This window comes from Denticeps clupeoides, chromosome 10 (assembly GCF_900700375.1).
Source record: "Denticeps clupeoides chromosome 10, fDenClu1.1, whole genome shotgun sequence".
NCBI classification, from domain to species: Eukaryota; Metazoa; Chordata; class Actinopteri; order Clupeiformes; family Denticipitidae; genus Denticeps; species Denticeps clupeoides.
This window is the reverse complement of record NC_041716.1, coordinates 20372821-20399129: the sequence shown is the minus strand read 5'-3', so window position 1 is coordinate 20399129 and position 26309 is coordinate 20372821. Positions and strand designations below refer to the sequence as shown.

Sequence of the window (26309 nt, the reverse complement as noted above, 5' to 3'; positions counted from 1 at the left end):
ACCTGGTACCCAGTAACCTTGGACTCCATCTCCATGGCTACCACAGAATCCCAGTGCACAATGAGTTTAGAGCCAATAAGGGTCCATTCCACATTCAGTGGCGCTTGCTCAGGTGCTGTGAACAGATCCATACAACAAATCATCATGTCTTCATAATCATGAATTTTCAATTAGTACCACACAGCGGTGGCTGAAGTATGCAAGTTGCATACACAACATTTTAATCCAGTATAAGTAAAAGTCTTCCATTTAAGCTACCATTTGCGTTTGTAGATGTTATGTTTACCTGCCCAGGGGGTTTCAAGATAAGAAACAGTTAGAAGCACAACTATGTACGAAAGGAATGACCGATTTTGCATAATGTAGTGGAATAAAAAGTAAGATATTCGATTTTGAAATTTTAAAAGAAACACTATAGTAAAGTGTCTTAATAAACAACCCTGCATGCAATTAACTATAAATTGATACATAAATAATATCAGAATCAGAAACACATTTTTTGGGCAAGTATGTGACTAAACAAATATAAGGAATTTGATTCGGGCTGATGGTGTCTCTCAAACAAAATGGATTAAACAACGACAATTTACAATATATGGAAATCTTATCACAAAAATCACCAAAAATACAAGATTACAGATTGCTGAGGTAATATGGGTGTACATAAAGTGCAATAGACAATAGGTAACAGTTCAGTTGTTTAGGAGTGTGATGGCGAGGGGAAAGAAACTGTTCCTGGGTCAGCTGGTCTTTGTCTGCAGACTTCTGTATCTTCTGCCAGAGGGCAGCAGATCAAAAAAACGGGTCCTGGGTGTGAGGGATCTGTGATGATCTTCCCTGCTCTTTTCCTGGTTCTTTCTAGAGTGGAACAGGTCCTGGATGGAGGCAGCCTGTTCCTGTGCTGTTGAGTATCTGCTCTATACCAGACTGTGATGGAGGAGCAGGATTGCAGTGAACTGGATAAGCAGTGGAAGCAGTGGAAGACTGGACATTTTCAGTTGTCTCAGGTACATCCTCTGCTGGGTCTTTTTTAGGATGGAGGAGATATTGGTCTCCAACTTCAGGTCCTGGGAGATAGTGATACACTGGAACTTGAAGGTCTCCACAGAAGACATTAAGCTGTCTGATATGGTGAGGGGAAGCAATGTTGAAGGGCATCTCTTGAAGTCCACTGTCATCTCCACAGTCTTGAGTGTGCTCAGATCCAGGTTGTGCTGAGAGCCAGACCATGTGCTCAGACAATCCTCAAGCCAGCCATATTCCTGTTCTCCCCTGCCCCGTTCCCCCCCAGCCTCATCCCCTTGCCTCCTTCCCCACTGCTCCACATGGAGCCAGAGTTCCCCTCCCGCCGCGCTGCGGCGCATCCTCTGTCCCACTCCCATCCCCAGTCACCTTCTGCCTCCCTCCATGAGATATATATGTCATGGAATCAGTTAGTTTTGGTGTCTTTCCTTTCTGTGCAAAGCTTCATATATGCCACTACAGCCATACGGTAGTGCTAAGCGATGGAATGTTCTTTAAATGTTCCCGCATTAGATGAGGGAGTGCTTGTGTCTGCATTTATCACTGTATATTTTTTTGGCTCAAATCCATCATCAAATTCATCATCATTTGAAATTCAAACATACACAATATTTGTAAACAGGCAAAATAATAATATTAATGTCACTATATTATATTCATGGGCTACTGATCTTGTTATTCTAAATGCTAATATTTGGTTTTGGTTTGAAAGAGGAGCTTGCCTAAAGAACAGCTTCACACTTGCTGTCAGTAACCTTCAGTCAGCAGACTGGGCTCTGTTCTTTTTAGCTGTCCAAACCGATGCCATTACCACCTTAACATTCCACACCCGTCTTGTTAATCAATGCAAGATTTTTAGATTAGCTTAAGCATTTGGACCCAAGTGACTGCTAATTGGCAGGTGTATGGAATGCCACAGTCACCCTGATGTAGCATCCATTATGCATATGTGTTATCTAGGTGGCAATCTTCATAGAGATTAGAGGTGACAAGAAGCATGACCAAAAGCAAACAAACAAACAAAACGTCTCAAAAATGTTTATGTCTCTTTAATAAAACTCAAGTTAATATCATATAAAATATAAATATCATATCATTATAAAAATAAAAATGTGTTTTAGAAACACACTTATCTAGAATAGACTCATCCAGGGCTCATCCAGGAAGGGATATGGCTTTGGGTTAGACTTCATCATCATACATACTCCGGCCATTCAATGAGCCCATTTGCTGCTTTTATTATAATAATTATATGTTGTTGGCATGTTACATGAAATATCAAAAATTAGAATTAGCAGCACATTACAGAAATTGTGTTTCATATTAGATAAAAACATAATATTTGCAAGACCGTCTAAAAAACAGACAACAGACCAGCTTCGTAATGCCTTTTCCTTGTTTTCTCAGCTAGATACAGAACAGTTAAGTTAAAAAAAAAAACCCCACACACACCACTCACTGTATATGGCTTGGTGTCACGATCTGGACATTTCCCGGTACTCCGGACCGGGATTTCATGTTTTGCCAGGTCTCATGTTCCTGATTGTGTGCACCCGTTGTCACGTGTATAAATGTATTCTAGCTATGTGAGGGGACATGGGAGGAAAATTGAACTGATTCCACAGGCTGAACAAAAATTTGTACTGCACACTCACGTGGCTTTTTGCTGGTGGCGTTGATGGTCGGGGAAAGTGGTCCCGTACCGGCTGTGTTGAAGGCACTCACTGTCAGGAAATACTGGCTGTATGCTTTAAGCCCAGTGATGTAAGCAGTGGTCTGATTTCCTGACACCCTGACCTTCCCGACTGTCTCCGGCTTGGTGTCGTCCTCCCAGTACACCACCTGTGTTCAGAGCAACAGATCACACACTTTATATCTTGAAATGCTGCCGCTCACAGCAACAAAAGCACTGTTTTTGTGCTCTAGAGGCAGTCGAGACAGAATGTGTCACACACATAGACTAAAACAAGGCTAGGTTTTGTCACTTAAAATGCCAAAAAGAGATCCGACAGAATTTATTTTCAGTCAGAAGCTAGAAGTGGTCCCAATGCATTTTTATGGTACTCCCAATCTACAACTCGTTGTGCAGCTCTCTGTGGGCACCAACTCACGCTGTCATTCTAACACCTGGACTTCCACTTCAGAGAGTAAAATTCACCTCGTAGCCAAGAACTCTTTCAGGAGTGGAAACGAGACACTGCCAGTACACTTCAATCTCTGATGCGGAAACACTTCTGGCCCAAACTCCCCCTGGCACGCCACTTGGCTCTGAAGAGACAAAGAGACACGTTCATCCAAAGAAAGTTAAAAAGCAAGATACAGATGGCGCCAAGACAAGGTGCAAAGTAGTGCTACGTTTGCTAATGAGCTCTGCTAAGGTTAAGAAACATATGGCACTGTTAAATGAACATTCCTTACCACAGCTATTTTCTTCAGTGTGATTAACAATAATTTTCAGTTTTTTGATGTAGACATGAGTCTCATGTTGTATCCTTCATCCTTATGAACTATTAACATGCCACAGTTTTAACTAACCTTAACTCTAACAAAGGATTGAGAATAAAAACTATTTATGTAATGTAAAAAAATGATTGAAAACAAGGTGCAAATAAACAGTGTTTAATTTAGACACATTACATGTTGTCTGTGATGTAATGTTGCTGGTCAACATGACATGACTATATCATAAACCTGTCAGCTTTTGTTGCATTAATGAAAAACAGACATCTTTTGACAGATATATGAATATATGTTCTCTATTTGGATCACATCCCTGCCAATTTTTTTATGTCCATGTGTGAAAGAATGATTTTGGGTATCTGTAAATCGGAAACCTGTTCCTGTTTGTTTTAGCCTGTCTTCTTTTTAGAATACTTGTGACTGGGTCCTCACTTCCCATCATCTCCTCTCCACAGGTTGTGGCTGCCTATGGTCTCAGCGCAACCCGTTACATGGTGCTAATAGGTTAGGAAGAAGCCTCGCATGTTTTGCAAAAATCAACTTTTAATTTCATGAAAATGCTATTTAATTTATAATTATTTTGAAATTAGTTTTATTGTTCTACCAAAACTGAAGGTCCTCTTCCACTGGAAGGTCCTCTTCCACTCCTACATGACAACATCATGGAGCTGGTGGATGTTACCAAATAAGTTAATCTTGGTCTCATCAGACCCCATGACATGGTTCCAGTATCCATGTCCTTAGCCTCCTTGTCTTCAGCAAACTGTTTTCCCATGCATCATCTTTAGAAGACACTTCCTTGCTGGGACGACAGCCATGCAGACCAGTTTGATGCAGTATGTGGCACCCCAAGCCTCTGCTGCAATGGTGGCAGCACAACTTTATGGCTACTTTACATAACTACTTTTAGAACTAATTGTCAAGCTTGGTTACTACTCTCTACTCCAGACTCTACGTCTGAGTCAAAGAGAAACATGGCCTAAGCTATTCTCACAAGTGGATATGTGTGTGTGTATGAGTGTTTGTGTGTCAGAAAGGTGTAGGTTTTTTTCTGAGCAACTAAAATTAATTATACCCCAATTTTAAAAAGAAAAATAATAATATATTTTTAAAGGGACATTTGACTAAAGGGACTGACTAAGGGTTATTTAAAATGGCAAAGTCCAGAAAATCTTTTTAAAAATGCTGGTCGTGATAGTTTGCATAAAATTTGACTTATTTTTCTACCACAATTTATTTTTTTTCAATAGGCACAATAACATTAGAATTGAACCAATTCTCATTCGGGTCAGCTGCTTTTGTGGCCCAAGGGTGACCAACGTGGCCCAAGGGTGACCAACACCATATTAGGAAGGCGGCTTTAATGTTGTGGAAATGTCTGTTCTACCTTCTCCTTGCCTAATAAGCCCACCTTCCTCTGCTGAGAAGACAGTCGTTACGGGACTGAAGGGTCCTTGGCCTTTGGTGTTGTAGGCACCAACTTTCACGCTGAAAGGGTAGAACGGGGGGATGCTGTCATTCTGGTACACAAACCGGGAGACCCCGGGGGTGGATGTGACAGCGTGGGTCCAGGTGACCTCACCCAGGGGCCGTAAGGCAATGATGTAACCAAAGCCATCTCCGTTCTGCAGCTCCTCAGGCACTGACTGGGAGGGGAAACACAAAACTATAGTGATATTAAAACACACCAGCCTGAGGGTCTGCCCCCTGAGCCCTTTTCCAAAAAAAGTGATATACAGTAGATATCAAACAATTTGCCAAAACTCCATCCACACTAGCCTAGATAAATGCCTGTTGAGAAATAAACACACACCCCCAAAATTCATAATTTCAGAGTGAGGAGAGTATAATTCAGAGAGAAGACCTACCTCCCAGGTTATTACCAACTCTGATTTGGCGCCACCGCCACCCCCAACATTTGCAGGAGCTGTGTCAGGAACTGTGGATGTTTGAACACAATGATAAAGGCCAGTCACTCAAAATATACTGCATGCTATTTCTACACCACACACAAAATTTTTTAAAGCCAACAACTGAACCCTACAACCAACAATTCCATATCCCTGCCTCAGCACACTCACCAGCGTCTTCAGTCCTGGTCTTAAGAGACGCAGGACTGGGCTCCCCCATGCCCACGGCATTTCTGGCCACCACGCGGAACTCGTATTCCACCCAGGCGTTCAGGTTCACCACAGTGGCCGTCAGGGTGTTCCCATCAATCACTTCCGGCACTGGAAACAAGGAAGACCAGGGGCACTGTAGCAGCGCGGAGAGCTTACAAGCAGCGACAAGTGCTATGCTTGACATGGTTCTGCTATTGCACTGCACAAACAGGTATTTCTTTTCCGAGTCTTCAGGCTAAAGTCATTTTAAACCTGGCAAGAACCATGCTGTGGTAATTGCAACTCATGCTAAATTGTCTGTTTGCCTCAGTGGCCTCGGTTAATCCCATATTGTTACCCGTGTCCACAGCCTGCCAGCCCACGGTGAACGGGGTCTTGGTCTGGATGATGTAGCTGGTGATGGGGCTGCCGTTATTGGGGCCTGACGTCCAGGACAGCTGGGCCGTGCTGTCGGTGATCTCCTCCACCGCCACCATGTCCGGGGGCCCTGGGGGACCTGACTCAATCGGACAATTAGCAGAAACTTAGCTTCTCCGTCACGCAACCCCCTCTGCCCTATTAAGACCGCTTCTCTTTATGGTGCTGAAATGGGATATTAAAGCCTATTACCACACGATTACATCATTCTTCATGCATTCATGGTTTTATATGAACTGCAAAGAGGAAGAAAGTTGTCAAAAATGTTTTTAAATAAAAAACCAATTAAGATTAACAATGACATTTTACATATTAACAAAGTGTAAACCAATGAATTGCATTCTAATGCTTGACATCTGATATTAGTGAAAAAAAGGGCCATTATAACAGCTCCTGACTCACTGTCAACAGGAAGACACCGATTTACTAGCAGCGCAATAAAACATTAATATTTTGTCCTCATTGAGGAACAGGATCCAGGAATCAATTCATTATGGTGAAACAAGCTCAGGTCCATATTTTGGACATTGAACATGGACTCCAAATGATGCACATATGAGGAAAAATGGAATGAGGAATGTGAACATGGTCTGTACGACAACTTGGTGTTTATTAGTAGAATTTTGAACCAGAATTTCAACATGCAGGAAGCCAGTTACATCATCATGGCCCACATTTACTCATCTCATTGTTTACTCCAGGGCAAAACCCTGTGTTATTGCTGAGATTGTGCACTGGGAAATGAACAATGAAAGGGTTATGGATTAAGTCAACTCATTTTCAATTTAAATAGCTATATTTTTCATATATTTCTCATGATCTCCGCTACAGACCATTCAGCACAGCTGCTTTTCTAGCACCAGCAAAAATGCAGCCATGATCACAAACCCTTGGGCAGATGTGTGCAGTAAAAAGAAAAAAAAAACAGCTAGAGAGACTTCATCACCATTTGAGTTTCAGTTTGACATGATGATGGTAAGATGACTTGTGAGACTGAAAATATTCACTCGTGTGCTTATCTATTCCTCCCACGTTAAATATTCAATGTTAACGTTCAGCTTACAATTTTCACATGCTTACGCACAAGCCCCCTTATAATGGCTTCACGACCCCCTGGGTATTTTAATGCACAATTTGAGAAGCACTGAGGCGCTTGCTTCACTCCCGCTTGCAACACTAGGCTGTCACACAATTTATGAATTACAGTATTTACAGACACACCGGTCCCTTCATCAGGTCTACACCAATTTCCCTGCTGTACATTTGCACTGGTCATTATTCAAATGAACTGCCCGTTTTAATTTGACTGTGCTTGTTAATTTGCATTTGCCACTCCCACTTGCACTTTTTTTTTACTGCGCTGCTTCCTGAATCTGAACGTATGTGGTTGACACAACATGATACCCCAGCTCTTGGAGCAATGCCTCCTTACCTTTAACATTCAAAAAGGCTGAAGTTGACAGGCTCTCCACATCTGTATCCACCACACACACATACTTCCCGGCATGATTCAGCTGGATATTCCGGATCATAAGGTCTCCTGATGTTGGCTGCGGGTCAAAACACACCAAAATCCGATGCTTAACATCACTTACCTTAACAATTAAATACAACCTAGCAGATGGAAGGACAATGTATGTTTGCTTAATTACGATTTACTCTTAGAAGCTGCAACCTGTCTTGAGCTGCATAGGACCTGGATGTGGGGTGGCAGAAGATGGTTATGTGGCTGTGTGAGATGTCCTCGTTGAGTAAACATGGCTGAAGGCTCTCCCACAGGCACGTCGGTGTTTTGCTGGAGCCGTTTGAAGAAACCTACAGGCTAATGAGCACTAATTGGGGTTTAATTACAGCAGAGAGATTGAGCGAGTGAATTCACCTTCCAGACAAGCCTGCCCACCCCTCCTCCAAATGGGGCATGAGATGAAGACGAATGCATGCTGTAGTTTTGTGTATTTGATCGCTCTGTGGGAAATGTGTGCAGTGAATGATGCTGCCTGGGCCCAAAATGACCTAGTTTAGGGTGTAGCAAATGATTTTTCAAAGACATACCCTGGAGTAAGTTGGCCAATTACCACAGTTTTATTGTTGCACATAACCACAAACATGCAAGAGATCTTTCCAATTTTTTAGATGAGCTGGCAAGAGTTGCAAATCCTTTTTTTTAAAACAAGATAATCTCCCTGCACGGGACACCACTGCACACTGCCTGGTTCACAAGGATTCTCACAGTTCGGCTCTCCTTTAAATTTTTACATTTTTTTTAAAGATAATGAATGAATCAGAAAGAAGAGCAGGCCGCCTTTCATCTCTGAAGACGCCTGCAAGAAGCAAATGGTGAATTAATGTTTCGTTTGCCCTGATCAGCAGTCAGCAAGTTGCAGAATTCTAAGATCCTGAGTTTATTATGGTAATCAAATCTGTGGAACTGTGAAGACTGACTGATAATACCTCAAGACAATGGACATTATAGAACTTCTGGAACGAATCTCATTACTGATAGTAATCATAGCCAAAGCTAATTTTTTTTTATTTACAAGAAGTCAAATGTGTGAGAGCATCGGAACATGCAAATATTTTCTCTTTTTAAGTTTATTACAGACATCGGATAAAAAAAGCTGCTGGCAGTTATTAATCCTAATTACTTTGGATGATCGGTATGAAGGATTTAGAGCATGCAAATCACTGAGCAAATGAAATAAACATCAACATTTGCATAATTTACAGATGTGCATATTTTAAATTCTACTAGGAAAATAATCAAAATATCATCCATCCGTCAAATTTTGTTAACTGGCTTATTCAGGTCAGGGATGCAGGGAAGCTAGAGGCAGGCCAAACAGGGCGCTAACTAGAATTGGTTATTTACTCAGTCTGCACATTTTCATACTGAGAAAGGAAATCTTCGCACGGCACACCTTTATAATGGTGGCCCTACGCTACAGCCCTGGGGCGAGGGAAGAATAATTATGCACACAGGCCTCTATATTCAAACAGGCATTCAGCACAGGACTAGGCTGCAGGGCTTGTTCTCTAGTCTAAGGTCAAAAGGCTCAGGATTTACAGTACAAGTAGATAAAACAAGAATTTATCTGTACCTTGAAGAGGAGAATCTATAAAAATCTATAAACATAAGTAAAATCAGGATAATTTCTCCTTGTATCATTTTCATGTTATTCCTTACACTAGCAAACAAGCACCATGCTTAGTGCGTAGCTCAGAAATGTTCCATCTTATGTTCCATATCTGCTAACAGAAGTCAGGTGTAATAAAGAGATTTGGGTTGCATAGAAATCAGTATTTGAACAGCTTTTGAAATAAAAGTCAGGGCTAATTTGGACACTCGTGTGGCTTAAGGTATGAATATAAGGTGAGAACAGTCAAGTCCACATAGAAGCCCAAGTACCAGCTGCACAGATGTCCCCCCTAAGAAGTGTGTAGAGAAGGTTAACCGAGAGAGTCGGAAGGTCAGGAAAGTTCATTTCAACAGACACCACAAGTTCAAAAGAGCCTTAAACAAAGCATCCAGAACAAGAGGGAACAGCGGGTCTGCTGACAGGACTTAACTGCCTTGAATGCCTCAGAAAGTGCATGGCAAGCAGGTGGGCACTACTGAATTTGACCTCTCAACATGGAGAGAACCCAGCTCTGGCGCGAGGGGACCACCTGCTGTTCCGCCCAAGACAGCAGATCTCTGTGTAGAGTGGGACAGAATGCACTCCCCACCAAGAGACTGATGATGTCTGTGTGCTTTGGCCTTGAGGACAAGTGAAATGCGACTCAAGGAGTGAAGATAGGAAAATGGTGTTACCACTGCTTACAACTAGGTCTACCTCAGTGGTTAATGCATCATATTGGTTAGTTCCACTTCCATGACTGGATGCTGTTGGGTCCTTTAGCAAAGAGAAAAAAGGCTAACAATAATAATTTTTTCTCTTATTGGACAAATCATCACAAACCCTGCACTGTCACCACTTGCAGGCTCACTCTACCCTGGAAGGAGGTCCCTCTCTGTATCACTCTTTCCCAAGGTTTCTTCCTTTCTTTTTTTCTCTCTCCAAGAGTTTTTTGTGTGGAGTTTTTCCTTGCATGCAGAAGGGTCAAGTGTAGGGGTGTCAGCTGTAGGGCCTGTCAAAGCCCATTGAGACATACTGTATGTGATTTTGGGCTATATAAAAAATAAATGTTGTTGTTGTTGTTGTTGTTGTAATGACATCATTGTAATGCCATTTGCTGTAATGTTAAAGGAGGTTCATGTGTAAGCGGTTATGACAGCAATGGTGAGATAGCTATGCATTGGGTTGATGTGACATTGGCAAATGAAGTATATTTTTATGATTCATTGTTAAGATTATTGTTAAGAATACAATTCTTAACAATAATGCTACTTCACATCCAGTCTTTAAATTAATAGATGACGTCATATTTTAGACAAATCGCTCTGTCATATAGCTGTTCCAATAAAACATTAGTGAAGTGTAGAACTAGAAATTGATGGACCTCATGGCCACCCTAGCTGAACCAGAACCATGCATTAAGACTGAAATGTTTTTCATTTCAAATTTGATTCCAGCCCTCTCCTCTTTAAAATGCTAAGGGAATTAATATGGAATAATATGTGTATAACAATGTATATAACAATAATAATAATAATAATAATAACAATAATAATAATAATATGAAATTAATTGTAATTAATATGTAAATGTTATTTGTTTTCTGACTGACAATCAGAAACAGTAATGCTGTACCACTATGAAATGATGAAAAGGCAATCAGTTGTATTATTGTGCTAATTAGTGTAGTGCCAATTGCCCAACACTAAATACAGAAATTAATAGGTACACTACTAGTAGGCACAATCTTTCTGTAATTTATACACCATAATAAATAAATAAATAAATAAATTGTATGACATTTTATTTCTTGTGTTTCAAATGCCATAATAAAACTAAACTGGTTATGTGTTGGTGGAAAAGCCATGGTACCACCCGACCACTCTGCAGAAACTCTGGACACTCTGCCCTCATAACCAAAATGGCAGTGTGTGTAATTTATGTGTACATTATAGATCTATGCAGAGTCTATATTGATCATTTGATATAGTTGGTATTGCATTGCTCTGACATTAATTGCTGCTGAAGATTAATTAGCATCACAGCGTCTGTTGAGTTTAATGTGGCTGTGTGCCCTCTGAGCCAATGACAGGAGTGTTATTGCATCACATAACTTCTGTAGATAATTTCCACAATATCCACAGGGAGGTGTTCATTAGGTGATAATGTTATGGATAAGCTAATCAATTACCCCTCCAACATGCTCATAATGTTTGTCCGCCTTGCTGATTACGTGTCCATTGAATGTCCAAAAGAAAGACACATCCAGGGCTGGATCAAGGGTGATCTGGCAGGGAAGCACAATGCTCTCACCCACGATGATCTCCATATCCACAGGCCCAAGAGTTATTTTTGTGGGATCTGCTCCAGAAAAAAATTTTTTTTAGTTGTTTATCTCCCTGTTCAACAGCATATTATTTAAATTAACATATGCGTCACAATACGTGCGGTAGCACAGTTACAATATTTCACATGAAAATCTATAATACAGTGACCGATTAGGAGAGTAATTCTGGAAATTGAATAAGGCAGAAAAGATCAGTCAGCTGTCAGCTTGGCAGCCTTGACAAGACTAGCCAGAAGGCACACAAAGGTCACAAGGTTCTAAATCGCACCTTTTATTCTGATCACAGCAGAAAAATGGCAAGATTTTTACCCCAAACAAAGAGGCTTGGATTTTCGGAGATGCTCCAGAAGACTTCTTGGCCCTCTGGCCAAACTGTGCCTTTGAAAAAGTGTAATGATATGCAGCCTGCTGCTAAAGCAGTCTTTTGAATAATGTGAGACTAAGGTGCCTGCATAATGAGCTACACGGATTTGGTTACAGAAACTCACTGGTCACCAGCAGTGTTCCAGACGTGCTTGCTGTCCCAAACTGGTTCTGAGCCTGGCATGAGAAAATGCCTCCATCTGTCTTGGTGACATTGCTGATTTTTAACGTTCCATCAGGGAGAAGAGTCAGTCTGTTGGATAGATGACAGAGTTGCCTCTTATCAAATCAGGGCTCATTCAAGATTAGATTAACATTTTGTTTTCTTTCATAAAATTATATGAATTTTTTCTATACCAATAGAGAGAGAATGCAAAGGAATTTATGTATATGATTTATGTATATCTCAGTTTTCAATGGGTGAAGAATGGTTAATTTTAAGACCACTTTTATTCCACGTTCACATAATGTAAAATGGAGAAATTTGCTGATGACAAAAAAAGGTGTTATATCTGATAATACATAAGACAACCTAAAGAAAAGAAAACACGATTTTAACATATGTTAAAACTTTAGGCAGGTGTGATCTGAATCTAAATCGGATAAATATTTGTCACCGGTCTGGATCAGAGGTGCACTAGTGATGGCGTGGGACGCTGGAGAAGAAACACCTGAACTGGGGCTTGCTGTGCAGCGATGCCTGGATTGGCCAGGAAAAGAGAGCGAGAGCGACTGTGCTTGACAGCGCACTGGAACTCCCCAGACTGTTCGGGAGGGATGGAAGTCAGAACATGACAAAGGGGGGTTACCGTGGAGCTGTTGTAGAGGAAGAACACGAAGGGCAATCCAAAGAGAAAGGTCGGGAGACAGGCAGTCGGGTATGCTTAATCAGAAAGAACGGCTTGCAACAACGTGACGCGTGAGTTTGCAGTGTCCGGGTGTTTCTGTGGGGTTATACTCATTGTTGAACTTTGCCCTTTCTGCCTCTTCTGTTTCTGGATAAGTGACAGTGACAATGGGAGTGTGTCAGTGTAGCCGTGGTTGTGACAATATTTGGTGTGGCCACCCTTTGCCTCCAAATCAGCATCAATTCTCGTAGGTACGCTTGCACACTCTGCCTCTAGGCTGTTCCAGATATCATACCAGAGAACTATTCAGTGGAATGGCTTTTTGGCTGCAGCCCTTCCAGGAAGACCACTTCTGGCCATTCTTCACTGGACAGTAGAATGGTGTATCTGGGTCCCATTGGTTTCTGATAGAGACGGCCGCACTCTCTGTCGATAATTGTTAACTGGCCGGCGATGGCGGCGGCAGCGGAGTGTGTGTAAACAGGCGGGGAGATGAAACATTCGCTGTTACCTCTCGCTGGTCTGCACTGGCTCGTTCCCCTTCTTCCACAGGCTAATTGCTTGGGGATAGGCTTGGGGCTTGCACTCCATCGTGACCATGCTGCCAGCCCTGGCTTTCAGCAGGGCTCTTAGCGGATTCTTGGAGAAGTCTGGGGGCGAAGCTGCCGAGGAGAGAGCAGATAGAAAAAAGTGATGAAAAAAACAGAAAATAATTGTGCAGGGGTGAAGCTCGCAGGGAACTGAGGCAACTGCTGCCACAGAGGACGTGTTACTACTGGGCCGTACCAAGGCCTGTAGTTTTTCAACAAGTAGTTTGATAATTAGTTCTTAGTTCTAAAATGACAGTTTATTTATTATAGTTGGTTTATTGTTTTGATTATGTTTTATCAGGGTGGTAGTGGCCTAGTGGGTAACACACTCGCCTACGAACCAGAAGACCCAGGTTCAAATCCCACTTACTACCATTGTGTCCCTGAGCAAGACACTTAATCCTAAATTGCTCCAGGGGGGACTGTCCCTGTAATTACTGATTGTAATTCGCTCTGGATAAGGGCGTCTGATAAATGCTGTAAATGTAAATACATCCTTAATAATAAATATCATCCTTATCCACTCAGAACCAGGGTTGATATTTATAGCTATTAATTCATTGCCATGGCCTAGAATAGATGCCTCTGGCCAGTGCTCAGTTTGGGGAGCCTGAATTGCTCCAGCCTAACTGGGACAACCTCTTCCGTGCCAAAAGATTAGAAAAGCTGTGCAAACATCCCACAACTGTTTTCTGTTTGTCTGCCAGGCCGCTCCTCCAATGGGCCCGGTGGACCCTTGGTGGGTTTAACGCTCTTTGCACTTCTTTCTGTGATCCAAGATGTCTCAGAAATGTATTCCTTGGCTCTGACAGCCAATCACTCTGATTGTTGTGATGAAGAAAAAAAATTAACGTTGGTCTGCATTTGGGATGTAACTGAATTTTGGAAACTTCTTCAGTTAGAATCAGACCATTCTGGTTTTAAACACATAGTTTCACACTTTACATTACAATTTTTGGAAATATCTGAGTTCAGTTCAATGAAACAAATGTTACAGAATGATTTACTAAGGAAATTGTGACATATCTTAAATATTTAGCTTGGCAATGGATATGATAGTTTGCACTCAGAGTAACAGAGATCAACACTGTGAACAGAGAAAATGCCAAAGAAGAGGGAGAGAATCACAAGTCCCTGACTCGGCATTTAGTTTAGGGGATATCATGGCTTTCATACAAGTTACAAGTTACTATAAACAATAGGAATACACTATTGAGCCTTAATGAGCCAGTGTATCACAAACCATAAGGTTGTGGCAGTTGTATGGCGTTGGTGACTGGCTATGATAAAACCAGGGATATTGACCTGGCCATCCTCCAACTCTGCACCCAAACATGAATCAGTGACCATGGGAGACATAGCTCATGTGAGCGTACGATTAGAGCTGTCTTACCTAATACCACGAGCTCCGCGCTGAAATAAATAACACCGTGTTTATTTTCAGCCACACACTGATACATCCCGGCATCTGACAGATTTACCGCAGCTATTGAGAGGGCTCCATTCTCGATGTGAACTCTGTCCTGGAAATGACAAAGAGAGCTGTGGCAATCCACGATTCACAACAAAAATGCATTACGCGGAAGGGCAAGAGGCCAGGATTAAGCACAATGCCTTCCATTTCAAAGCTGCAAAAAAGCTATCAGTGATGGGCTTCACAGCAGTGGTGCAGCACAAATTGACATGTGGTTGATGTCCTTCTCACTCTAAACAATAAAAAAATTCTAGCAATAAAAAAGCATATCTATCTATCTATCTATCTATCTATCTATCTATCTATCTATCTATCTATCTATCTATCTATCTATGCAATCAAATGATCATATTTCATATTTCATTTTAATGTCATGAATACATTTTTTCTCTTCTTGCTGAACATACTGCGCACTTACTCCCATTTCCAGAAGCTCTCCATTCTTCAGCCAGCTATAGGAGGGTTTGGGTTTACCATTGGCCTTACACTCCCAAAAAAGCCTCTCATTAATAGCCAATGCACTGTCCCGCATCGTCTGGATCCACTGAGGTTTTGCTGACAAAAAACAAAACAAAACAAAACAAAACAAAACATTGATGCATTCAAATTGTTTGAATTAAATGCCTACTTTGTGTTCTTTCCCAGTCATTCTGTCAGACACCTGACTTTGTGGGTTGCTCTGTTCACAGATCCGCGTTCTGGACCTGAGTTTTCCTGATTTTTGTGTTTATGCATATAAATATATCCTACTGTGTCATGTCTGTGTTCAGTCATCAATGTTTTATCACTGTCGCTGTTCCACCATTTCTGTGCATGCATCATTTGTGTCATCTGTGTGTGCATCCCCTATTTGTTAGTTGTGCGTCCTTTCTTTCCTTCCCTACATGGATCCCTGACACATTCACTTTTATTTTATCCAAAGTGCGCATTAATGGAATCAGCGCGAGAGACGCTGTTTTACAGCAAAGCACTCCAACCAAGAAATAATGCTTCTGAAATAATGCCAAACGTACTGAGACAAAGGCTGCGTAAACACTGACTGAGTGCCACAGAAAACCTGACTCACTCAGGTGGTCTGCAGGAAAAGCTTACCATGGAACAAGAGCCGTCCCCTCGCAACGTTCTTTCCCATCTTATTTTCTGCAAGGCAGTCATAGCCTCCTGCATCCTCCTGCTGGAAGCTGGGGATCTCAAGGACAACGTTGGAGTTCTTCATCTTCACCTTGCTGGGGAACGGGGTGCCGTTTGCTCGTCTCCAGGTTATCTGGGGCACTGGGCTGCGTTTGTAACAACGGCAGTGTTAATGTCACTCAGTACATCTCTCCTATATCACTGCCTTGTTCGTTTAACAGAGGAGAGGACAGAAGAGAAGAGAAGACAAGAGAGCTACTGGCTTCTCTCATTGGCTTAGCAAGCGTTAGTCCTGTCTTTCCAAAGGCATCTTTATGTCCTCACATTTGTTTTCTGACTTCAATTTACTATTTGCATTTTCCCCAGACACACATTCCCACTGTCCTGACAAAACTTTTCCAATTTCATGTCACTGAGAAACTGTGAATAAATTCAAAGTCAATTTAAAAGAATACAATGCAATTTAATTCACAAAAAATTACTCTGAAGAAAGGTTATTTATGACGCCCTCTGCAAACTGAGTATGACAGGCATGATTTGAAGGGCGTTGGGAAGACACAGAGAGCTGAGCCGCAACAGATGATCAGCCCAGTGACAGAGAATCCCTCAGAGAAAAAAAAAGCTGTGCTGATTGAAAACGTAAAAATTCAACTTACTTGCCAAGAGCAAAACACTCCAACGTAACAATGGATCCCTTTGCAGCTGGAACAGTGTCAGGGAAATGAACTTCTATTTTCGGCTCATATTCACCCATGGCTCCTAAGACAACCAAGACACAAATGATTCTCCAGATGTAGACATATATGAATAAAGTAAACAAGGCAACGGTGTGAGACATTATATCTTGATATGGCTGAAACTAAAGTAAAACCCCATGAACCAGTGTCACACATCTTTTTTTCATTCAGTAACTCCTAGTGCATCTGTCAAAATTTGTAAAAAAAAAAAAAAAAGGTAAATTGTGTCAGTAAAAATATTGCGGAAAAGGTTGTTTGCTTTTCATAACTGGATTCCAAATGTATGACATACATCAGGAAACTGGATTCCTGATGTATGTCACAATATACAGTACTGTGGTGATCCTGACATTTCCCAGTACTCCGATTCCCGGTTTCCCAGACCAGAGTTTTGTGTTGTGTTCTGTCTAGTGCTCTCTGATTGCTTGATTGTAATTATTATTATTATTATTATTATTAGTTTAAGGCTATCCTTGATGTGTCTTGTCCTTTTTCTGTCTTTCCTTATTTGTTTGATGTATTCAAGTTTCATGAACACGTCAGGGCCCAGATGCCCTTTGTCAATTTTATGAACACCCCATGTTTGTAAGAGCGTTTGCGTCCTAATAATGTTGATCAAACCCATATATACTGATGCACCAGATACTGAACCAGTCTAAATTTCATCGGTTTTATTGAGTCCTTAGTCAATGCAACTGTTTTCAATTTACATTTACGGCATTCAGCAGACACCTTTATCCAGAGCGATTTACAAAATGCTTTCATGTCACCATCAGTGAATGTAATCAGTTCTGATTCACTACGACCCCAACTGAACACCTGTACTAAGATCTCTGCAAAGGGGTTTTCTTGGTGGTGTCAACAACCTATTACCTCACACTGAGGAAATGAGAAACTGAAAATACTCAGTGGGAGGCTCACCAAACAAGGTCCCTTTGTACTGTCCCCAAACACTGTTCCCGGGGCGCCTTTCATGGCTGTCTCACTTCCTTAACCGCTAGGCCACCACTGGCACCCGGGGAGCAGTGTGTGGGGACGGTACTTTGCTCAGTGGCATCTTGATGGTTCGGGACTCACCACTGCAAAAAAATGCATTACACAAAATATACATTAGACATTTAATAGACATTGTTTTTGTTGATGTTTTTGTCTGATCAGACATTGATACTTAAAAATAATAAAAAAATAATACTCTGAATAAGGGTGTCTGTTAAATGCTGTAAATGTAAAATGATTCACAGAAATCTGAAATCATTTATAAAGTCAGTACATGGTTTGGGCTGAAGAGTTAACATTTCACTTTTCAAATTAAATGATGAAAACGAAAAAACCTTCATTAGGATCACATGGAATGGGTGGAAACCATTGATTGCTCCAATGAACTTTAAAGCTGTCCACACATCACAGCTGTCCGCTTTGGTATATAGGCCACTGGTTTATAATTAACTTCAGACACTGGCATCATCGGCTTTATGAGATGGAGAAGGTGGGAGACTCCTTGCGTCCTTGAGCAAAGAAGTTATTTGGAGCCACGTGCAGGACACTTCTGTGACCCCTTAGAGCAACTTACCATCTGTCCTGAGGACCAGAGGAGTCGGGGAGCTGTTGACTTTCTCCCTGGTGACGCGGTTGGTCACAACGCAGGTGTAATTGCCCACGTCGGACGGTTCGACTTTTGCAATGTACAGGTTCCCAGTCTCCTGAGAAACAAAGCGCCGATTGTCTTGTTGGACGAAGTAAGTGTATTCATTGAAGACCCACGCAAAAGTAAGGTCTAGAACAGAAACGGGGAATTTTTAGCCAATTCCTGATCTTAGCACAACAATTAAAGACCCAAATAAAGACCTTTATGGTTTCAAAAAACAAAGCTATACAGTTTGATAAGTTCATAAGCAGCAGACAATCACCTCCTGAATATGCTGGCTTTCCACAGAGCAACACTACACCTTGTCCTTCTCGGACAGAAACAGGACTTCTCATCTGTGTTTGGAATTCCAAATCTAAGAAACAAAACAGTATCTATTATAAGCTGCTCTTAGTATAAACATTTTATTTTTTTTAATACTTCATTATTGTTTCAATTCCTTAAAACAGTCTAAAATAGCTTAGCTAAACAAAAACTGACAAATTTGATCCTAGTGACAAAAAAATTATAACTATTAAAAATATATCTTAATGTAAATTAACACAATCCTTTATTTAATATGGACTCCTAGCTTTCAATTTTACATTTTTATAACCAGATGTCTCTACCTTTTCCTTCTCAATGCATGCAGCAACATTTAACACTTTTTAATTATTTAAGGGTGCCTTCCTAATGAAATGTTTAGTGTGTATCAGTATTGATGATAAATTTATGGTTTGTGTTAGACGTGTCCAACTTCTGACAATAATCATCAAATAATGTATCTTATGGAAATGTTTGTAGTTTATTGTTTATGTCACCATGCTGGTCATTTATGGGTTAAAAAACTCAATTAAGACTGACTTTTTTAAAATGGAAAACAGTTTTATTTGCCTTAGGGATAAATACGTTAGGATATTAAAGGATCTCTAAATGGTTCAATATTCATTAATGAATACAAAGCCTGATAAATAAATTTAAATATATTGTGCCCTTAAAAAAATATCTCCAAGTTCTTATCTCAATGCTGCAAGGTCAACATTATAAATGTCATGCTAATTGCATTTCTTGAGAATTAAATAAAATTAGACTTCTAGAAGTGCGGTTTGGTTGGAACAAGCGTATTTCTTCAGCCTTTTGATGTCTTGGTGCCGTTAACAGCCTGCCACCTCACACTGAGGAAATGAGGTGAAAATGCTCAGAGGGGGGCTTGGCCAACTTACATGCAAACTTGAGGCTTGCTCTCCTGCTGAGAACAGCTCCCTGTGTATTGAAGGCTGTGCACTGGTATGTCCCTGCGTCCTGGTTCCTGTCCAGGTTCCTAATGATCAGGTTCCCTCCAGACAGTAGACGCCGGCTGTCCATCCGGAAATCAATCAGGGTGCCGTTCAATGACCACCTGTGATGGCCGAACACAATCATTTGCAGATGAGACAGCATATCTCCTGTATTGACCATTGTAACCATTGACCGGACATAACCATAAATCGAACATTTAAAACATTGAAATTAGGCACAAGAAGCATGTTTCTGCAGCATCAAAATGGAGAATCGAAGTTTTTCCAAAGTGTAGCATCGGTTCAATAACTGCAGCTAATTCCCTGACTCACTGCTCTCTCTATCCAAAGCACCACAGAGAACACAGAACATCTGCACTTCTAGTACCTCAGGTATTTCTGTTAAACTGGTTGCAAATATGCAGTAATTTCTATTTCAGCGTGCTGTCACTGTTGATCTATATTGTATAAGTTCTGAATATATGTTGAAGGGAGCTAGTCTGCCACATAAAAAACTAAACTGGTGCCTGGACAGCAAATCTAAAAAGCATAGAAAATGCTGGATCAACATTAAAGACTAATATGGAAACCATAAAGTACATCTCAAAATACAACACACAACAGCACCAATCACAATCAACTGAATGCAATAAAAAGTTTTATATATTTGCTTATATAGTTTTTAATATATGCGTTTCTCATATTAAAATGTTTGGCAGGACCAATCAACACTTTTTATTAATTAATCAACACTTCATTTCATGGATCGGTCATTACCATTCATTAATATGCTAAAAGTGACTGAAAGAGAGGGGTGGGGAAATTATCCGTTAGTCCTATTATTCGATATTATCCGATAGTCCTGTTATTCACCTGACACAAAAAGATGCAATCTGAATTACCATCATTCCATTTGCCACAAACAATGTTTCCACATTTTTAACCACATGCCTCACATTGCAACCATTTTTCCTTCATCTTTCCTTAACTAACAAAAGTAGCGTCATGACAGGTGGGGCACAAGGGACCCGGGGCAAAGTCATGTTTAAAACCTGAGTCATTATCACGGAGGAACAAAGAACTCACACCGGATACATTACTGACCTGCTCATTTACTGTAGTCAGGGAAATGCTCTTTAACTTCCTGCTGCAAGCAATGCAAAGTGACAGACTCATAATTCAGTTTGTCAGCACATGATGTCACCAAATTGAAATTGGGGCATGAAAATTTCTTCCTAACAAGTGTGGAATAAGTTTGAGAACCTACATTCTACAGTCATCAAATTCACATTTTTACTGCACCTACATATCCGGTATGTACAGTTCACAAATTTACAAACAATGCTGAACCCATGAAATATATGTGAACTTATAAAAAATCCAATCTTATCATGATTATATATGTTTTTTTTCTTACACCAGCTGTATCACCATTTTATTTCTAGGATGGATCATCAATCTGGCTTCTTTGCATCTCATAAGCAGCATTCATTAAGTTTTTCTCACAGACCGTGGGAGGTCAAATTAGCGTGTGTGCTGTTCAGTGGCCAGCCAATTGTCCGAGGCGCTACAGCGAGCAGACGAGATGGGCTAATTTGGGGGTGCTCTGCTCAGCAGTCATTTGCTCTGACGGGCTGTCAGTGGACTTGCCCTGCTTCAGCACCGCATCCGAGCGCCACAGGAGCAGATGCTGTGCTGTGTGGGCAAGTGAAATCTGTGTGTCATGATAATGCAGAAACACAGAAACCGAGCCTGGAGAGGAAAATCAATGCCAGATACCCAAAAACTGTTCAATGCACAAAAAGTACAGACACACACAAAAAAAGCACAGGGTGCCTTTTCGAGGGGCTATAGCTTTTGGGGATATTTAACATTTACATTTAAGGCATTTGGCAGACGCCCTTATCCAGAGCGACTTACAACGTGCTTTCATGTTACCATTAATGAAGTGATCAATTCTGGTTCACTAGGACTCCCAACTATGAACACGATCTTTTTATTCACTCTGTTGTAGTTTCTATACATAAGTCAGACAATAAGAAGGTTACAAGTGAATCTAAATATTCTCTAAAGAGGAAGGTCTTGAGCTGCCGTTTGAAAAACTGAGCTGTTCTGAGCACAAGGGGAAGTTCATTCCACCACCGAGGGGCCAAGACTTTTCATGTAGAAGAGTCTACATGAGTGTCTTCCTTTTACCTTCAGAGATGGAGGGACCAGGCGAGCAGTACTGGAGGCTCGGAGTGCGAGGTGTAATAAGGACTGTGAGGTAGGATGGTGCTAGCAAATCATCTGTCATGGGGAGACATTCTGGGACTTGGAGGAGATGCAGGAGGACTGTCGGCTGCAGGATGGGGACGCTTGGGGTGACGGGAGTCAGCAGAGGGAGGGGGAGAGATGGAGCACAAACGCTTGGTGGAGGAGGAGATTCCAGAAAACCGCTCGGCGGCGGTAAGGGAGCACATGACATGGAAGTAGAATTGTCTGTGGTATAGTCATAGTGGAAGGAGGCAGGTGTAAGATGGGTTGGCAACTGAAGAGAGCTTGGCTAAGACATAGTCATAGGAAGGATGATCGTTCGGCAACATCATGTTCAAACAATAATCCAAAAGGGGCAAATCCAAGAGGATGGTCAGACAGAAAAGAAGCAGATGTGACGAAGGATCAAACAAGGAAAACGGCTGCAGCAACAAGGGATAAAACCGCATGATGAGCGGCCGCTGAACAAGATGGCTGCCAACCTCGGCCTCGTCTGCTTCTGGTTGGCTGTCCCCGGTGGAAGGGTGGCTTTAATCTTCCTTAGTCCTAAAGTTTCACAAATTTGACCACACATGCTAGAAGACCAACCTGCAGATGGACTATCAGCACAAATTAAAGCATACTCATTGACACACATGCACACATTCTTCACTAAAGTAGCCACTCTAGTAGACACTCTATGAAACAGAAGACCCAGGTTCAAAACCCACGTACTACCATTGTGTCCCTGAGCAAGACACTTAACCCTAAGTTGTTACAGGGGGACTGTCCCAGTAACTACTGATTGTAAGTCGCTCTGGTTAAGGGCGTCTGATAAATGCTGTAAATGCCTCCTGGCCCTACCTGTAAATAAAAAATACTCCTGTCGTGTTGTGGTGCTTACGTCCAATTAAAGTCAATTTAATAATGTACCACTGACTTTTAAAAAAGTGAAATGAAAGTGAATTGTCATTGTGAAACACTGCACAGCACACAGTGACACACCGAAATGTGTCCTCTGCTTTGAACCATCCCCCTTGTTGAGCGGTTGCAGCCATGACAGGCACCCGTGGAGCAGTGTGTGGGGACGGTCCTTTGCTCAGTGGCAACTTGGAACCAACAACAAAATGGAATATAGTAAATTAAAGGCACCCAAAACTACTTAAAACGGGTATTTGTTCCCATTTACTTCCTATATTACTGCCTATAGCTGCTAATGGATAATGACAGTAGAGAATTTTACATCCTGAATTGTTATTATTACTCCTTCCTACACCTGCTATGTGTTTCTAGCAGCAAAGTGCTGGTTTTCTATCCCTCAACATCACAAATTTCACACTCTGATAAGACATACAGTGTTAACTTACGCCACCCACACAAACTGACTTGCTGTGTGTTAATCGTGTTTTGGCTGTATAATGTCAAGTCGACGCAGCTTTCATAAAAGATCAAAGGGCCCTCCATGTGGTCTCAGTGTGTTCATGGCAATCACTCTCACATTCTGTAAAAAATCACAACTATCACTCCACAAATGCAAATGTTAAGTGGCGACTCTGCATTGGCGGCAAGGTTTCGATATCAGAAAGCCTGCAAACATAACCTAGTGGATAATTTGTCCTGATGAAGGGTCCTTGACCAGGCAAATAGCTGGTGCTGCCACCACCACGGCCCCCGGCAAGGAGCACAGTGTAAAGTGGCGTCACCCCCACCGCTCTCCAAGCTCCATCACCTAGACTCCGCCCGGAGTGAACTGGAGCTGACCCCGGCGTTCCAATCAACTTTGCGTGAATTGCTCTCCCCCCTTCTCAATGATATGATATGATAGTGGGCTCACATCCTGTTGGTTCCACCCTGGGAAAGGGACTCAGCCAGTGGCTCTGAAACACCCTCCTCAAACCCCCACTCCGGCCAACCAAGGTTACCAGAATGCTGCTCGCCTCTCGGCCTGCATTCAAAATGAAAAATGTATGAGTCTCCCCCTGTTCTGCCTGCTGATTTAAATCCTCAATTCCACAAATCAGGGACCCAAACAAGCAAAAAGAAGGAGATGAGGGTAAACGGAACGTTATGTAACCCGCTGGATTAATTAAGGAACTCATTTACTACTGCGGCGCAATCAGAGTTCCCTCTTAAGTAATATCCTGGCTTGTCTCGGTGAGCATTGTTGAGGATTAGCTCATATCTGCAGTGTGACCGTACGAGACGGGGGTTTGTCGCTCAGCTTCCCAGTCGATATTCAGTCTTGTTTTTTTGAGCTAAAGAAAAGAAGGAGAAGAAGGCAAAACAAAAAATGAAAAATAGAATCATTATTGTGACAGTTCAGGGTGCCACATTACAATGGCACCACATGCAGCAGCAATTTAAACCCGCCTACCAGTGGTTTTATGAACCTTGTGTCTGTATCTGGGCAATTTGCTCCGGTGCGCTGACAACTCAACTTCCCATCGCCAGTGGGGAAGGGAAAAAGCTCCATTTGCACTTGAAGGCAGGAGCAGGAGCTAAAGCGTAAAAAAAAAATCTGGGCTCGACAAGTGACAGTGACGTTAGGCTAAACATTTGCGTCTCTCCCTCCCTTGCTCGGGGGAGGAAGAATGCCCTTTCAGAGCCGAGGAGGGACATAGTGCTCCGCAGAAGTGATTAGATATGCATATTCCCTCGGCCGCTGTCATGTGAATCACATGGTGAAGTGTGCAGAGCAGGAGACTCCATGCTGCCTCCGTCCTCTAGCTGTCCACATAGCTTTTTATAGACGTGTTAATTTGCCTCAGAGGCTCTCAGTTCCTTTCTTAAATACATAAGAGAACTAAAAAAAAAATAAAATATATATATATATATATACACACACACACACACACACACACACACACACACACACACACACACACACATATATATATATATGTGTGTGTGTGTGTGTGTATGTGTGTCTGTGTGTGTGTGTGTGTGTGTCTTTGCCGTTATCCAGCACCTTCTTTAATTTTTCAGACATGTTTACATTTTAGGGGAGCACATTCAGAGACTAAATAAAAATTAATTATATTTCAATGACCACATTTTCTAACAAGGTAGAAAATGTAAGTACTTTTAGTGATCTATATTTAGCTGACCTAAAAAGAACCCGTGTCCCTACCTCCTTGTGCAATTTGTCACAATACTTTTTTTGTACAGACATTCTTTACTACAGCACATACAAATTCTGGAACTTTATGCATGCAAAAAGCAGGAAAATATTTTGAGATTAAAAAACCCATAAGGTGGACCAAAGGTGGAAATGGTCCCAGTGTAGTTGATCTACAGTTATACCTCAATTTGAGCAGACCAGTATACATGCACAGGAGGGAAATCTAGTTAAGGACTGATGTATGTACAACAGGTGTCAATCAGTTGCAGTTTCTCCAGATGGCAAGTACATCACAAAAAAAAGAAGAGACAAACTATTTAGCTGCTTGCAAATGAATACCATGTTGAGGAGAACTGTGCAAATGTACAGCTCTGTACATTTAGTATGTTCTGTATATAAAAAAAAATGCACATTGTCTTGATCTTTAACCTTCCAAAATTCTCCCACTCCACCCCTCTGCTACGTTCCCTCCACTGCCTCCCAGTAGCTGCACGCATCAGATTCAAAATACTGATGTTTGCCTACGAAGCCAAACATGGAGTTGCACCAACCTACCTCACAGCCCTTAGTTTTAAGTTTAACTATACTAACATGATAATTCATTTTTCTTAAATAATAATTCATTTCATGTAAACATAGTTATGAAAGTTACTTCACAGACAGTGAATGTATTACTGAACTTGTTTTAACTCATTTTAATGCACATATTAACAAAATGGTGTCTAAAAATATTTAATGTCTATTCACTGTTAATCAAAAAGAGCAAACCATATAATTTAATCTATTTTATAATACAAAAATGTAAACATTCAATATACAATCACCATATACTAGTAACCACTCATTTTGACTGGTCACTGAATAAACATGTCTAAAACGTCTCATTTATATTCCTGTTCTTTCCTCTTCTTCCTCCTCCTTTTCTCTTGAGGTGTTCATGTTCATCTGCAGAGAAATGTTGATCTAAATATCACAGCTATATTTGGGGGATGCTGTTGCACGGCGCTGTACAGGCGTATCAGATGAGATGAAGGGAGTCTGTTAGATCATTCACCAGATTAACACTAAAAAGAGCTTCCCTGCACCACCTTCCCAAGGAGGCGATACAACACAGAGAAATAAAATGCTAATTGCTCTGCTTCTGATTCTAATGTTTGCAAACTGGAAGTAGCTTCTTTCAAACACTTCGTATGATGTTCTGACATAACATTAAAACCATTGAACGAAGGGAATAAGGCTGTGTATCACGTTACAGTGATGCCTTTCAATGGGACAACCAAAGAGCATTCAGTTCTTGGAGCTGATGTGTGAGAAGTGAAGTGAAAGCAATTTATTTGTTACATGCAGCACACAGTGAAATTTGGTCTCTGCATTTAACCATCACCCTTAGTGTTCAGTGGAGCCATCTGTGGCGGCAGTACTT

At 41.4% G+C, this 26309-nt stretch overlaps 1 protein-coding gene across 5 annotated transcripts in view; it reads right to left on the bottom strand.

The window, feature by feature from the left end:
- cntn3a.2 (contactin 3a, tandem duplicate 2) overlaps positions 1 to 26309 on the bottom strand; it is a 37756-nt gene that overhangs the window by 3790 nt on the left and 7657 nt on the right. Inside the window, exons 1-19 of one of the 5 annotated variants that reach the window (XM_028993414.1) lie at positions 20635 to 20796; positions 19477 to 19652; positions 18537 to 18629; positions 18200 to 18403; positions 16549 to 16651; positions 15854 to 16038; positions 15180 to 15316; positions 14681 to 14810; positions 13209 to 13359; positions 11975 to 12102; positions 11331 to 11500; positions 7456 to 7573; positions 5944 to 6102; positions 5565 to 5714; positions 5352 to 5422; positions 4895 to 5129; positions 3182 to 3291; positions 2679 to 2865; positions 3 to 115 (exon numbers count right to left, since the gene is read on the bottom strand). In XM_028993414.1, the coding sequence (XP_028849247.1) occupies positions 3 to 115; positions 2679 to 2865; positions 3182 to 3291; positions 4895 to 5129; positions 5352 to 5422; positions 5565 to 5714; positions 5944 to 6102; positions 7456 to 7573; positions 11331 to 11500; positions 11975 to 12102; positions 13209 to 13359; positions 14681 to 14810; positions 15180 to 15316; positions 15854 to 16038; positions 16549 to 16651; positions 18200 to 18403; positions 18537 to 18629; positions 19477 to 19652; positions 20635 to 20642 (2628 nt within the window). In that variant the 5' untranslated portion in view covers positions 20643 to 20796. Of the gene's footprint in view, positions 1 to 2; positions 116 to 2678; positions 2866 to 3181; positions 3292 to 4894; positions 5130 to 5351; positions 5423 to 5564; positions 5715 to 5943; positions 6103 to 7455; positions 7574 to 11330; positions 11501 to 11974; positions 12103 to 13208; positions 13360 to 14680; positions 14811 to 15179; positions 15317 to 15853; positions 16039 to 16548; positions 16652 to 18199; positions 18404 to 18536; positions 18630 to 19476; positions 19653 to 20634; positions 20797 to 26309 lie in introns of those variants that run through there. The other 4 variants (XM_028993411.1, XM_028993412.1, XM_028993416.1 and 1 more) reach the window with 4 other exon arrangements.